The sequence below is a fragment of the Lepisosteus platostomus genome, chromosome 7 (genome assembly GCF_059453375.1).
Source record: "Lepisosteus platostomus isolate fLepPlt1 chromosome 7, fLepPlt1.hap1, whole genome shotgun sequence".
Taxonomy (NCBI): domain Eukaryota; kingdom Metazoa; phylum Chordata; class Actinopteri; order Semionotiformes; family Lepisosteidae; genus Lepisosteus; species Lepisosteus platostomus.
Genome location: NC_142617.1, coordinates 63,513,947 through 63,526,806, shown reverse-complemented (window position 1 = coordinate 63,526,806; position 12,860 = coordinate 63,513,947). Strand labels below are relative to the sequence as shown.

Genomic DNA, 12,860 nt, shown 5'->3' with positions numbered 1-12,860 from the left:
ACCACTTCACTTAATTTTGCTCTGCAGGTACACATTGTGTTATTGAATATACAGAGCTGAGCAAACAGCTGCAATTGTATTTTATTCCGAGTTTGAAGTGCTTCTTGTTGAAGTGGTGGAAACATTGTATTTAGATTGAGTTTTTGCCTGGAAAACACTTCATTGGAATTCAGTTTGCAAAAGCATTGTACAGTGCATTCAAGTATAAGCAGCAGATGAGTCCACTTGCTGTCCTCGATGATTTCATCCATGAGAGAAGAGTGAAAGAGATGTTTCAAAGGCGTGATAGTGACAACAGATGTAAGCCCTGTCTATATTTGTTTTCCTTTTAGCTGCTAGTTTCTACATTTACAGTGATTTCATGCCCGGGTTTCAAAGCTTTATGAAAAAAAAAACATTTACTATCTATCTTGAAAGAGCTGGCTTGTCAATGGATGACTGCTGTTCAAATGGACACAAACATCTGATAGGGTTCATTTCCATGTGTGCTGTATTTTCTTATATTTGCATCAGAAAAAGGAAAACACAACATAGATCAAGTGCTTGACTTCTTACTGAGGCAAAAGAAGAACTTTGTTTTTCCAAATAACTCATCCAAAATAAAATGTTTAGAAAATAGGGAAAACTACAGTATTTTTCTGGCGACAGATGTTAATAAAGTATTATTGAACAAATCTCTGTTTTTTTTGCTTATTAGAATTTGAATGTTTTGGGGAACAAATAATTATCAGTTAACCACCATTTACTTTCGGCTGCCAAAGTTGTGTTGGTTAATTTACTTTAAAATACCTCAGCAAACTTACCGTATTTAGCATGTCAGCTTGGGTTAGCAACTGACAGACCTAGTGACGGTGAAAAGGTTTGCCTACTTGGTTCTGTAGTTGTTTTCCCACTAGCTGATAGATATGAGGAACATGTACCAAACAATTTTCTACTGTAGATGAAGTCCAATTTTATTTGAACTCTCACCAGTTTTTGCAACATTAAAAAACATTAATTCTGAAGCAAAGTAAGTCAATTGCAAACTTTGAAGCTGTTTTCTTTTTCTATAAAAGTGCAGAAACTGTGCAAACAGCTTGCTTATATTAGTTTCAGGTGATGCAGAGAAAATACTTGCACTTGACATTGCAGTCTTTGGCAAAGAATAAACAAAAAAAAACTTAATGTTAGCAGACAAACAGCGTCTGCTAATTACTGTAGGTGTCAAAGATATACAGTAGCTCGTCACCCAAAGATGTATACACACTGCCCACAGCAAGAGGAAATATATTTCCCCTCAAAAAGATGCAAAACAAGTTTGAAGGGGACAGGACTGTGGAAGGATTGGAGCTGCTACAAAAAGTCAACCACTAGGACAGCTCTGAACTATTCATTTTTTGAGTAATGCATGACATTATCTGCTGTTACTGACCTGCACCGAGCCACATAGGTGAATACGTGAGTGTGAGGTGGAAGTAAAAAGAAGGTAAGAGAAAAAAGGAGGCTGTGCCTTTAACAGAGTGCTCTCCAGAATCGAGTAACTAGATTAAAGTAATTGGATTTGCAGTAGTCTTGTGACAGTCTATTTAATGTTGTTTAATAACTAGGAGGATAAAGTGTGGCAGCTGAGATTCTGAAGGCTGTTCATTAACCTTCACAAGATGTCCACAGCAAGGGCTCTGTGTGTTGGTCTGTGCCGAGATGTTCAGTCTTGCTGTTTTGTTTCCTCTGTCAATCTCTGTCATTTTAAAGATTCTCCCATTTTCATATTGGTTTCAGACACAGAATTGCGAAATGTTCGTTTGGGACAAACAGAATTTGTTGGGAGAATGTATTTCTCCCCTGAAGAAAGTTTGAATTGGGTGTTATTGAGCTGTTGAACCGGTGAACCTGGAATGACCCCAGATGGATGAGCCTGGGGTCAGGCCTTGATGAGAAAAGCACGACTGGAGTGTGGCATAGTATTGGAAGCTACTTTACCAGGTGTAGCCAAGCAATATCCTACATGCGACTGCTCTCGTATTGATGAGATTTAACTGTCTCTAGTGAGAACTTGTTTAGTAACTTTGTCTACCTGAAAGAGGTGGAAAAAAACGAATGAAAGAAGGCCACTTGGCCTATCTAGCTCATTTTGGTTATGAGTAGCTAATTTATCCAAGAATCACATCCAGCTGCTTTTGAGTCATGGCTAGATAAATTGTACAGGCTCCCACATCCCTTTATGTAAAAAGTGACTCCTACTCTAAGTTTCAAATGCACTGTTGTTTTAGTAGTTTTCCACTTGAGTTCCATGCTGTATGTTTACAGCACTTAAATACTTGAATCGGGTATCCTTATAGTCTACCCTCTTCAAGGGTCATTATAGCACATTGTTTTAAGACAGTTTTGTATCTGATCGATGGTTATTAAACCTGGCTCAAGTTAAGTGCTTTCTCATTTTGTTATTCTTGATTTATTAAAATATTTGGTGCCACTACACGTCAAGGCTTTGTTTACTTTTGGAATAAATCTGTTTTGTGCTTGAAGAAGAGTATCTTCAAAATGTTGCTGTCCATTTCTTACTGATTCCACATTCTTCCTATCACATTTTACTTCTCTAGTAGATGCGGTCTTTATTGATTTTCTCATCTTTGTTTTTGCATTTCCTCGAAGACATGATTAATACAGGCAGTGCAAAAGCAGTTGCTGTCTCTGTCTGTCATTTCAGTTTTGGTTGTTGACATTGATTTTAAATTCTCCCAAGATGACCACTTTCTTTACACATACTTTCGTGATTTTGTTATGTAAGTCTGCATTACAATTGATATTTGAATTTGATGGTCTGTAGCAAGCATGTTTTTTTTTATTTGTAACCCCAGTATAGAGTGAGACACTTTTTTCTTATTAGTTTTAATACAATACTACTGTAGATAGCATGATTACAGTACAAATTCATCTCATATCATTTTTTGTGTGTAGGAAGAATCATTTGTACTGTACACCGCACTGCTTCATTTGAGGTTATCCTGAAAGGTGTCGCCTGCATAATGTGAGTGAAAGTATTCCTCTTTTATTTCTGTTGAGGTAGCTCTAAAGCTTGGATTTGCATAGCACAGCTTGTTTTGCTAAGAACATAACACCTCTAAAGGTACTGGCACAGATATACCCAGATACACAGATATACAAATGTGCCACTTCTTTCAGATACTGTATAAAACTTATATTTGACCTAAATTACTTTCATAGCATTTGTAGAACACATTCATTGTCTTTATGCAGCATACTTAATTTGTGAAAATAATATTTCCTTGTATTATTTTATTCCTCCCACTGTCTGCCCAGGTACAATGGCTCTTTGTATTACCTCTGAGCTCTTTTGAATAAAATCTTCTGAGATTTTCAAAGTCAGTAATAGCTGTTCCCGAACCTATTTGCTTGTCCTGGAAATATTCAAACAAGTGGTCATTCTCATTTACTTTAGCATGTTTTGGTGTATCCTGGCAGCTGCTGATTTAATTGCATCAGTGCAAATACCTCAAATGCTACAGTGCTTCAGATCCGCGTGTCTTTCAGCTCAGAGTGAAGAGAATGCATTTCATCTGCGAGTAGAGGCAGATATACAGTGCCTTGCGAAAGTATTCGGCCCCCTTGAACTTTTCAACCTTTTGCCACATTTCAGGCTTCAAACATAAAGATATAAATTTTTTATTTTATGTGAAGAATCACCAACAAGTGGGACACAATTGTGAAGTGGAACGAAATCTATTGGATTTTTGAAACTTTTTTAACTAATAAAAAAATGAAAAGTGGGGCGTGCAAAAGTATTCGGCCCCTTTACTTTCAGTGCAGCAAACTCACTCCAGAAGTTCAGCGAGGATCTCTGAATGATCCAATGTTGTCCTAAATGACTGATGGTGATAAATAGAATCCACCTGTGTGTAATCAAGTCTCTGTATAAATGCACCTGCTCTGTGATAGTCTCAAGGTTCTGTTGAAAGCGCAGAGAGCATCATGAAGACCAAGGAACACACCAGGCAGGTCCGTAATACTGTTGTGGAGAAGTTTAAAGCCGGATTTGGATACAAAAAGATTTCCCAAGCTTCAAACATCCCAAGGAGCACTGTGCAAGCGATCATCTTGAAATGGAAGGAGTATCAGACCACTGCAAATCTACCAAGACCTGGCCGTCCCTCTAAACTTTCAGCTCAGACAAGGAGAAGACTGATCAGAGATGCAGCCAAGAGGCCCATGATCACTCTGGATGAACTGCAGAGAACTACAGCTGAGGTGGGAGAGTCTGTCCATAGGACAACAATCAGTCTTACACTGCACAAATCTGGCCTTTATGGAAGAGTGGCAAGAAGAAAGCCATTTCTCAAAGATATCCATAAAAAGTCTCGTCTAAAGTTTGCCACAAGCCACCTGGGAGACACCCCAAACATGTGGAAGAAGGTGCTCTGGTCAGATGAAACCAAAATCGAACTTTTTGGCCACAATGCAAAACGATATGTTTGGCGTAAAAGCAACACAGCTCATCACCCTCAACACACCATCCCCACTGTCAAACATGTTGGTGGCAGCATCATGGATTGGGCCTGCTTTTCTTCAGCAGGGACAGGGAAGATGGTTAAAATTGAGGGGAAGATGGATGCAGCCAAATACAGGACCATTCTGGATGAAAACCTGTTGGAGTCTGCAAAAGACCTGAAGCTGGGACGGAGATTTATCTTCCAACAAGACAATGATCCCAAACATACAGCAAAATCTACAAAGGAATGGTTCACAAATAAACGTATCCAGGTGTTTGAATGGCCAAGTCAAAGTCCAGACCTGAATCCAATCGAGAATCTGTGGAAAGAGCTGAAAACTGCTGTTCACAAACGCTCTCCATCCAACCTCACTGAGCTCGAGCTGTTTTGCAAGGAAGAATGGGCAAGAATTTCAGTCTCTCGATGTGCAAAACTGATAGAGACATACCCCAAGCGACTTGCAGCTGTAATCGCAGCAAAAGGTGGCTCTACAAAGTATTAACGCAAGGGCGCCGAATAATTTTGCACGCCCCACTTTTCATTTTTTTATTAGTTAAAAAAGTTTCAAAAATCCAATAGATTTCGTTCCACTTCACAATTGTGTCCCACTTGTTGGTGATTCTTCACATAAAATAAAAAATTTATATCTTTATGTTTGAAGCCTGAAATGTGGCAAAAGGTTGAAAAGTTCAAGGGGGCCGAATACTTTCGCAAGGCACTGTAAATGAGAATCACTCCCTTTTTTTTATATTTATCTTCATCCCACATAAGATATATACCTGAGGCTCTGTGTGACCATACAACAGCACTAGATATTTAAATGAAAATTGGAAGCATGTGGCCCTAGACAAAAAATAGTTAATTCCTTCAGCTTTTAAATTATTGGTTTACTTTTTTGATGATAATATGAAAAATGGTATTGTAAATACATTTAAACGTTTTCTAATCCTACACGATATTTGTTTCCTTAGCAGCCTTTCAAAAATAAGAAATATTTCAAATGCTGCTCTCTATATTTCTCTCTGCTATCATGGGCTCTGATTTTGTTGATGGCTCTCTTAATGTGCTCTCAGCTCTGAAATGATCATGCTCAGGAGGGTATGACATTCGTACTGTCGTTGTTCATCACCCAGTTCACTCCAGCTGCCTCTGTCGTGGTCTGGCGAAACATCTGTACACCTAAATCTTTGGAATTACTGCACCTAAGACCTTCTTTCAGCCATTTTGGCTCTAAGAACACTTTCAGATTCTATATCACTGTGTACTGTATAATGTCAAGATAATCACATTTCACTTACGTTGAAGGCCAGGATACAGGGATGTAAACATTTATTGATGATCCTTCTGGATAATATGAATTTCAGATCAGATCACTTTATTGGCTGTATACAATTTCTTGCATTAGGAATTTGTCTGTTTTGCATACCCCAGCTTGTTCTCCATGAGGCACACAGACAGGGAGAGAAGCTTGGGGTCAGAGCACAGGGTCAGCCATTTATACAGCACCCCTGGAGTAGCTGGGTTGAAGCACCATGCTCTAACCAACTGAGCTAACTGACCTCTTATCAACTGTCATTTTTTTTTCTAGAGATGATTTAACTATTTCCCTTAAGCACTTTGGTATGAAGGTAGATCCACTTGTTGTCATTACACACTGTCAAGAGCAACTCAGTTACAGGAGAACCAGAGGAAGACATCCTGGGAAATAGAGTTAATGGGAAAAAATATTTAAGGTGACAAAAGATTTCAAGGAAATTGACAATTTCTGTTCCGCCCTGCAGTTAATTAATTCAGGCAGAGTCAGGAGAATAGCCTGCAGTTATGAAGTGCAACCTTCACCTTAAAGTCTCTGTTTGATACAGTTATCTGTCAAACTCCACCTGCTTCAAGGATCATTCTTCACACAGGTTGTGAAAGAAAGAAAGTACCTTTTGGCTAGATTTCCCAGAGAGAATCTTTGTGGATAAAGGTGCCCAGTTTCCCATTACCCTGTGCATGCTCCATTTAATCTCCAGCTGTTTGAATATTAATGACATTCAAACAGCCCCAGATAAAGGCCTTTCCTGCTGTTTAGACAAATTAAGTGAATTTTAATGATGCTGTGTTTTAGATATTAAGGCTGGTTTCCCAGAAAGTCCGTTTGCAGTTTTTTTTTTAAAGGAGGAAGGAAGGTTATTTAGAGCAGTGCACCCCTTTGAAATTTCAGTTTCCAAAGAAATGATACCAGAGGCGGTCTTTCGCTTCCTGTCTGGTGGGAAGTGTTTTGGAAACCCTCTGCCCAAACCGGATCAGGTCCTCTCACAGGGTTGCGTTTCAGACGAGCTCTTGTCCCACGACTAGCATACACCTCCGCGTGGTGAGGGACGGGTGTTTGGCCAGACAGCAACGATATGCTGTTATTTGTCAGTGGGGGAAGATCCAAGACCCTTAGTGGTGGGTGAGTGCATCTCTCCTTTCTCTGGAGGCCCATCCAGTGTGTGGGAATCAAGAGAAAAGAAACTTAACTGAGGGGAAAAAAAACGAACCTGCCAGGACCTTCTAAGAAGGAACCCCTAAAACAAATAAACTTCAAATAACAAAATAAGCTCTTGCCCCCCCCCACCCCCCCAGGAAACCGAGACAGCAAATATAGCCCCCAGAATAGGCAGATCAGGAAGCAACGAGTTTCCTTTGCCTTCCGCTCCGGCAGCGCTGGGCTGTGCTTTGTGCACACGACCCCAGTCCGAAAGACCACAATAGGATGTGGGAAAGCACACGGGTTTGTAGTGCTGCTCAGCTGAGTTCAGCTCAATGTTAGAGCCTTATCACAGCTCTAGTTCAATACTGGCGCGTGAACCATGTCCTGCTTCCCAGGGTCGAGCTGCGCCCGAGATGGTGTATAAATAGGTGTATAAAACGTTTCACACTCTTTCTCTTGTGCTTTTTTTTGTGCGCAGGCCAAAGGCAATGAGCGAGCAGCAGGAGCTTAGTGAGGACATCAGCTTCCTGGCCTTCCAGAATGAGGGGGAGCCCACCAAGGAGGGAGAGAGCCAGACCCTCCCTCAGTGCAGGCAAGTCGCTCGTTATCGAAGACTGATACTTTATTGATCCCTTGAGGGAAATTGCTCTGCAACAGCAGCTTAGCACAGTCAACAGAGCAAAGTGTAGCGAAATAATACAACAGTACAAAACACAATACTGTCAGTACTGTCAGTGAGAAGTGCACTAAAAAAAAGTTGCTCACATACATAATATAAAAAAAAACAGAACAGTACACAAAACAATTATAAATATAAAAATAAAGTGCGCAAGCCCCTAGCATATATTGCACAAAAACAGTTGTAAACAGGAAAAGCCAGATGTAAGCAGAGAGTTTAATGTTTAGTCCAAAAACAGGTCACTGTCAGTGTTGCCCCTGCCCAGACCAAGGTGGGTGCGTTGTGCAGTCTTGTGGCAGAAGGCAGAATGATCTCCTGTAGCGCTCCCTGTCGCACCGCGGATGGGTCAGCCAATTGCTAAACGTGCTCTTCATTCTCACAAGCATGTCATAGAGGGGATGGGAGATGTTGTCCATGATGGCTATTAATTTGGACACCATTCTGGCTTTTTTATCCCATTTGTGCCGTTACCTTCCTGTTTACCAATTGGATGCGTGTTCCTTCAGGAAAGTCCCGTTATGTAATGTAGTGTCCCAGCAGGAGGCCAGAGAGTGAGTGTTTTGGGGAAACCTGTCTGACCTGCACAGGGGTCTGAGGCTCATTGACAAACTGTGCAACACTGTAGTGTGTCTCTCCCCTGTGTCCAGACCTGTGCACACTTCCAACTTGTATAATACTAGAAATTGTTTTAGTCTAAGCACAAACAGTGCAGTAAATGAAGCACGTTATGCATGATACTGTATGTAAGAAGTCTGAAAAGTAGAAAACAGGGACCCCTGTAGCAAACATGAATGAGCCTCTGAAGTGGGCTTAATGTATTTAACTTTTACACATAAGGTCAGATTTCTCTATTTATTTCCCTCCCCCTTTTAATTACTACATTTTAAGAGGACACATTTTCATACTACATACACATACTACATTTTTTGCCTTCTGTCTCATTATTTGGCCATATGCTCTTTGAGTTTCATTTCATGAATCGGTATTTGTGACTGCAAGGGTAGAGCTCAGCTCAGATGACCTCTTCCTTATTGTGCTGGGAGGCATTCCTTGTAAGATAAGATCACTTTATTGGCCACATACAATTTCTTGTATTTCTTCCACGAGACACACAGACAGGGAGAGAGAAGCTTGGGGTCAGAGTGTAGGATCAGCCATTGTACGGCGCCCCTGGAGCAGCTGGGGTTAAGGGCCTTGCTCAGGGGCCCAATGGAGTAGGATTCCTCTGCCGGCCATGGGATTTGAACTGGCAACCTTCCAGCCACAGGCACAGATCCTTAGCCAGAGTGCCACCACTCCGCCTATATACAGTAAACAGTAAGTGTTTAAATTCCCAAAGCAGACTGAATCAGATAGTTGCCTCTTCATATCTCTGGTATTGCATTCATCCTTGAGGGATATTTTTTAAACATTTGCTGCCATGTTATAGACAGATTAATACACACCAAAAGAAATCAGTACATTTTTATATCTTTACAATCGAGGACTTTCATCTACTACTTGATCTTAACTGAACGTCGGCTCGAATGTGCCATTCAGTTCCTTCTGTGCTTTGGCTGCCCAGTCAGTTGGAAAAATTTCAAACTCCTGGCCCCCTTGTGCTGGTTTCTTTCAGTAGCTAACAAGTTCTGAAATGCCAAGCCTCATGGACGATATTTCACATTTCATTCTTATTCTTTCACACATGACTCTTCCTCTTCTTCAGCACAAGTTCAGACCGGTTTCCTGGCCCCCCTATTGTGCTTGTTGGGAGAGCTCTCTTGTGGGAGAGCAGGTTTTAATATGATGAAAACAGGTCCATTAAGACTTTTTTGAAACCACTCAAAATGTAACAAAGTCATAGCAGGAGTAGTGTGACATTCCCACACGTTGCTGTGTTTAGTGTTCATGTTTTGTTAGTTTTTCTTAATATTTGAACATTTTCATGAAAGCAGGCTGATACTTCACACCCACACAAATGACATCACAGGTTTTTCTTTTCACTTCTTCAGACTCCAAGACGTATTGTGTTCACAGAAAGGGCCGGTACTTTCTGATTTAGAAAGAGCATGCCACACCCAAATGCATCTAACGTGCCATTCCATAGCAACAGACTGAGATCGTTAGCAACATCTCTGCCGTATGATTTTTTGTTGTGTGTTTTGGTTGGTTTGCGTAACTCTTTGTGTTCTGGAATTCGTAAAAAAAAAGTCAGTTTCTTTTTGTATTAGTTTTAAACCAATTAAAAGTCTTTGTTACTAAGGAAGTGTTATAGAAACAAATAAGGCAAAAATTGGAAGAAAATACATTTTCTTACACAAAAGAAAATGTTAGAAAATAAAAATGATAATCTGAGATGCACTGAAGACAGATAAACTGTTTCCAGGGACTGGAAAGTATCGACAGATCTATGTAGCTCTTTTTTATTTGGATAAAACCTGACTGCAACAGGAGATGAGCAGAAATGGTAAAATACCTCATTACCACAAATAATTAGTAACACGTGTACCATTTTTTTAATGCACATAACCTAATGCTGAAGTAACCCCTATTTGTCCTGCACACATTTGCAGCATACTGTAAGTACACTTTTAAAGAATGAAGGCCAAGACCAAACCTCATACCAGAGCTCTTTACTTTGCTGTGAAACAGGACACAACCACAGGCCTCTTTCTACTGAGGCGGCTGAGCTTGCTCTACCTGACAATGGGGACTGCATGGAGAACAGTCCTGTATCCCCAATCTCTTACGGTTCAGAACTCTGTTGCTTTCAGAATCCTCCTGGCACATCGATCATGGCTCTGTGCTCCTTCTTTCCTCGTACCTTTCAATAATTTATTTGAAAGCCTGCATTTCCTGTCACTGCAGGTGTTCCCTTTCCACATTTAGATTCTCCTTCCGTTTTAATTACTTTCTGAATATGCACTGCACACTGGCCATGAACCCAGAGTGACGGAGAGATGTTCTTCAATCTTAGCGCAGTGTTGTAACTCTCTACCTTTTAAAATATAGAGCAGATAGTGAGGAGCCCTTTTCCTTGTCTGTTTCAAAAGCCAAATGGCAAAATGTCAGTAGGGGAATTAATTACACTTTGAGATCAGGTTGGCTTTTTTTCCCCATTAGTTTCTGTAAGATTGATGATACTGAATTTCAAATACTTGAATGTACAGTCTTAATACCTCTTCAGTTACACCCTGTAGTACTGATTCAATGTCCTGTTGTACTCAAGTGTTTTTCAATTAGAGCTGTATCATGAGACTTTATAACCATCTTGTGAACACAGCAAAACAGTGCCAAACTTTTAAAAAGCCCGGCATCACATCCACTTCAAATCATTGTCACCAAAGCAGTTGTATAAGATAAGATCACTTTATTGGCCATATACAATTTCTTGCATTAGGAATTTGTCTTTTCGCAGACCCCAGCTTGCTCTTCATGAGACACAGACAGGGAGAAGCCTGGGGTCAGAGCGCAGGGTCAGCCATTGTACGGCACCCCTGGAGCAGTTGGGGTTAAGGGCCTTGCTCAGGGGCCCAATGGAGTAGGATTCCTCTGCCGGCCATGGGATTTGAACTGGCAACCTTCCAGCCACAGGCACAGATCCTTAGCCAGAGTGCCACCACTCCGCCTATATACAGTAAACAGTAAGTGTTTAAATTCCCAAAGCAGACTGAATCAGATAGTTGCCGCTTCATATCTCTGGTATTGCATTCATCCTTGAGGGATATTTTTTAAACATTTGCTGCCATGTTACAGACAGATTAATACACACCAAAAGAAATCAGTACATTTTTATATCTTTACAATCGAGGACTTTCATCTACTACTTGATCTTAACTGAACGTCGGCTCGAATGTGCCATTCAGTTCCTTCTGTGCTTTGGCTGCCCAGTCAGTTGGAAAAATTTCAAACTCCAAGAACTGCGAAAGGTGATAAGAATGTAAAGGCTGCTGTGATGTGCTGATGTGTACAAGGGCTGCAATTAATAGGAAAAGGTAATGTGTAATGCTTACACAAGCCGTTCAAAATATGTACACAGCCTCTGAATCATTAATTAAAAATGTGTCTTTGCCTTGCCCAATATCCATGCAAACAGGTCTGTCTTGACTGATGCACGCAAATTCAGCGTGTCAACTGGTGCGAGCTATGTTTTTGTTTTCCGAATAAATTAATTTCAGCTCCTCTGAGGCTAGAAGGCATTCTTACTATCCCCAGAGCATCAGGCTAAGTTCAGAAAAACATGTCAAGGCACCTGTTACAATCTCAGATCAGCATTCACCCGTGCCATGGGCCTTACACTATAAACCGCTGAATATTTTAAAAAAAACAAAAGAACAGGGTAATTATTTGGCTCTTGGTTACACTAATGGTGGGATTAATCTCTTATTTGACAAGGTGGTTCTGAGTGTATTTTGTCTTTTCCACTATTAATTTGAAATATTAAAATAATGAAAAGAAGAAAACTTTGAAAAGATCTCATGACTGGTCATCTAGTAAACTAGAAATTCAGAGCTTTGGTTCAAAGGCTTCAATATGTACAAAAACAGACCCTTCATCTAATATGTTTCATCCACTGTAATTACTTGTCTCTTCACATGGAAAGACAGGAGGGAGTCCAGGGAGGGGTCACTAGACGAATCCCATGACTAAAGGTTGTCTGAGAGGACCGTGGCTATTTTTAGATGCAAAGAACATGGACTGAGGTCTAAAAGAAGAAAGTCAGTTCATATAAACAGTGAACAGTATGTAGGTTTGAAGGCATCTTGTAAATAGTGCTAGATCTGTGTACTGAACTGTACTAATTGCAGATTATAGAGAATGAAGTGGGAGTATTTGTTGCAAAGTGGATACACTGTAAGCTCAGAGAAAAAAAGCTATGTCTCTATAACCAAGGAGACATGCACTCTGATATATTACTGTCCTGCCCAGAGAGGTCACTACAGCTTTTCTGGTATTCAGCCTGGTTCTTTGAGGGCATGTGACTGGGTTTACTGAAGTCCTGTGTTGATTGACGAGATTAGATCTACACATAGCAGACTTTGTTAGAATACTGAAAAAAAGCCTTCCTGTAATGGAAACAGCATTTCTTTATAAGGAAGTCCTGAAAAAATCGGTTTAGTTCATTGTAGCAACAAAATATTCGCAGTGTAGCTCCCTTATGCAGAGCTGTATCTTCTGGGACCCCTACTCAAATATGGTATATATAAATAACAAAAAGAAGAAACCTCTTGACTAGTAACGTACTGTTAGTAGTAAT

At 40.4% G+C, this 12,860-nt stretch overlaps 1 protein-coding gene across 6 annotated transcripts in view; it reads left to right on the top strand.

Moving 5' to 3' along the window:
- The window catches only part of gramd2aa (GRAM domain containing 2Aa), a 36,807-nt gene that overhangs the window by 10,112 nt on the left and 13,835 nt on the right, over positions 1 to 12,860 (top strand). For 3 of the 6 annotated variants that reach the window (XM_088641723.1, XM_088641722.1, XM_088641721.1), the window contains one exon: positions 7,424 to 7,537. In XM_088641723.1, coding sequence (XP_088497849.1) covers positions 7,434 to 7,537 — 104 coding nt within the window. In that variant the 5' untranslated portion in view covers positions 7,424 to 7,433. Of the gene's footprint in view, positions 1 to 2,937; positions 3,008 to 7,423; positions 7,538 to 7,560; positions 11,248 to 12,860 lie in introns of those variants that run through there. The other 3 variants (XM_088641719.1, XM_088641720.1, XM_088641724.1) reach the window with 2 other exon arrangements.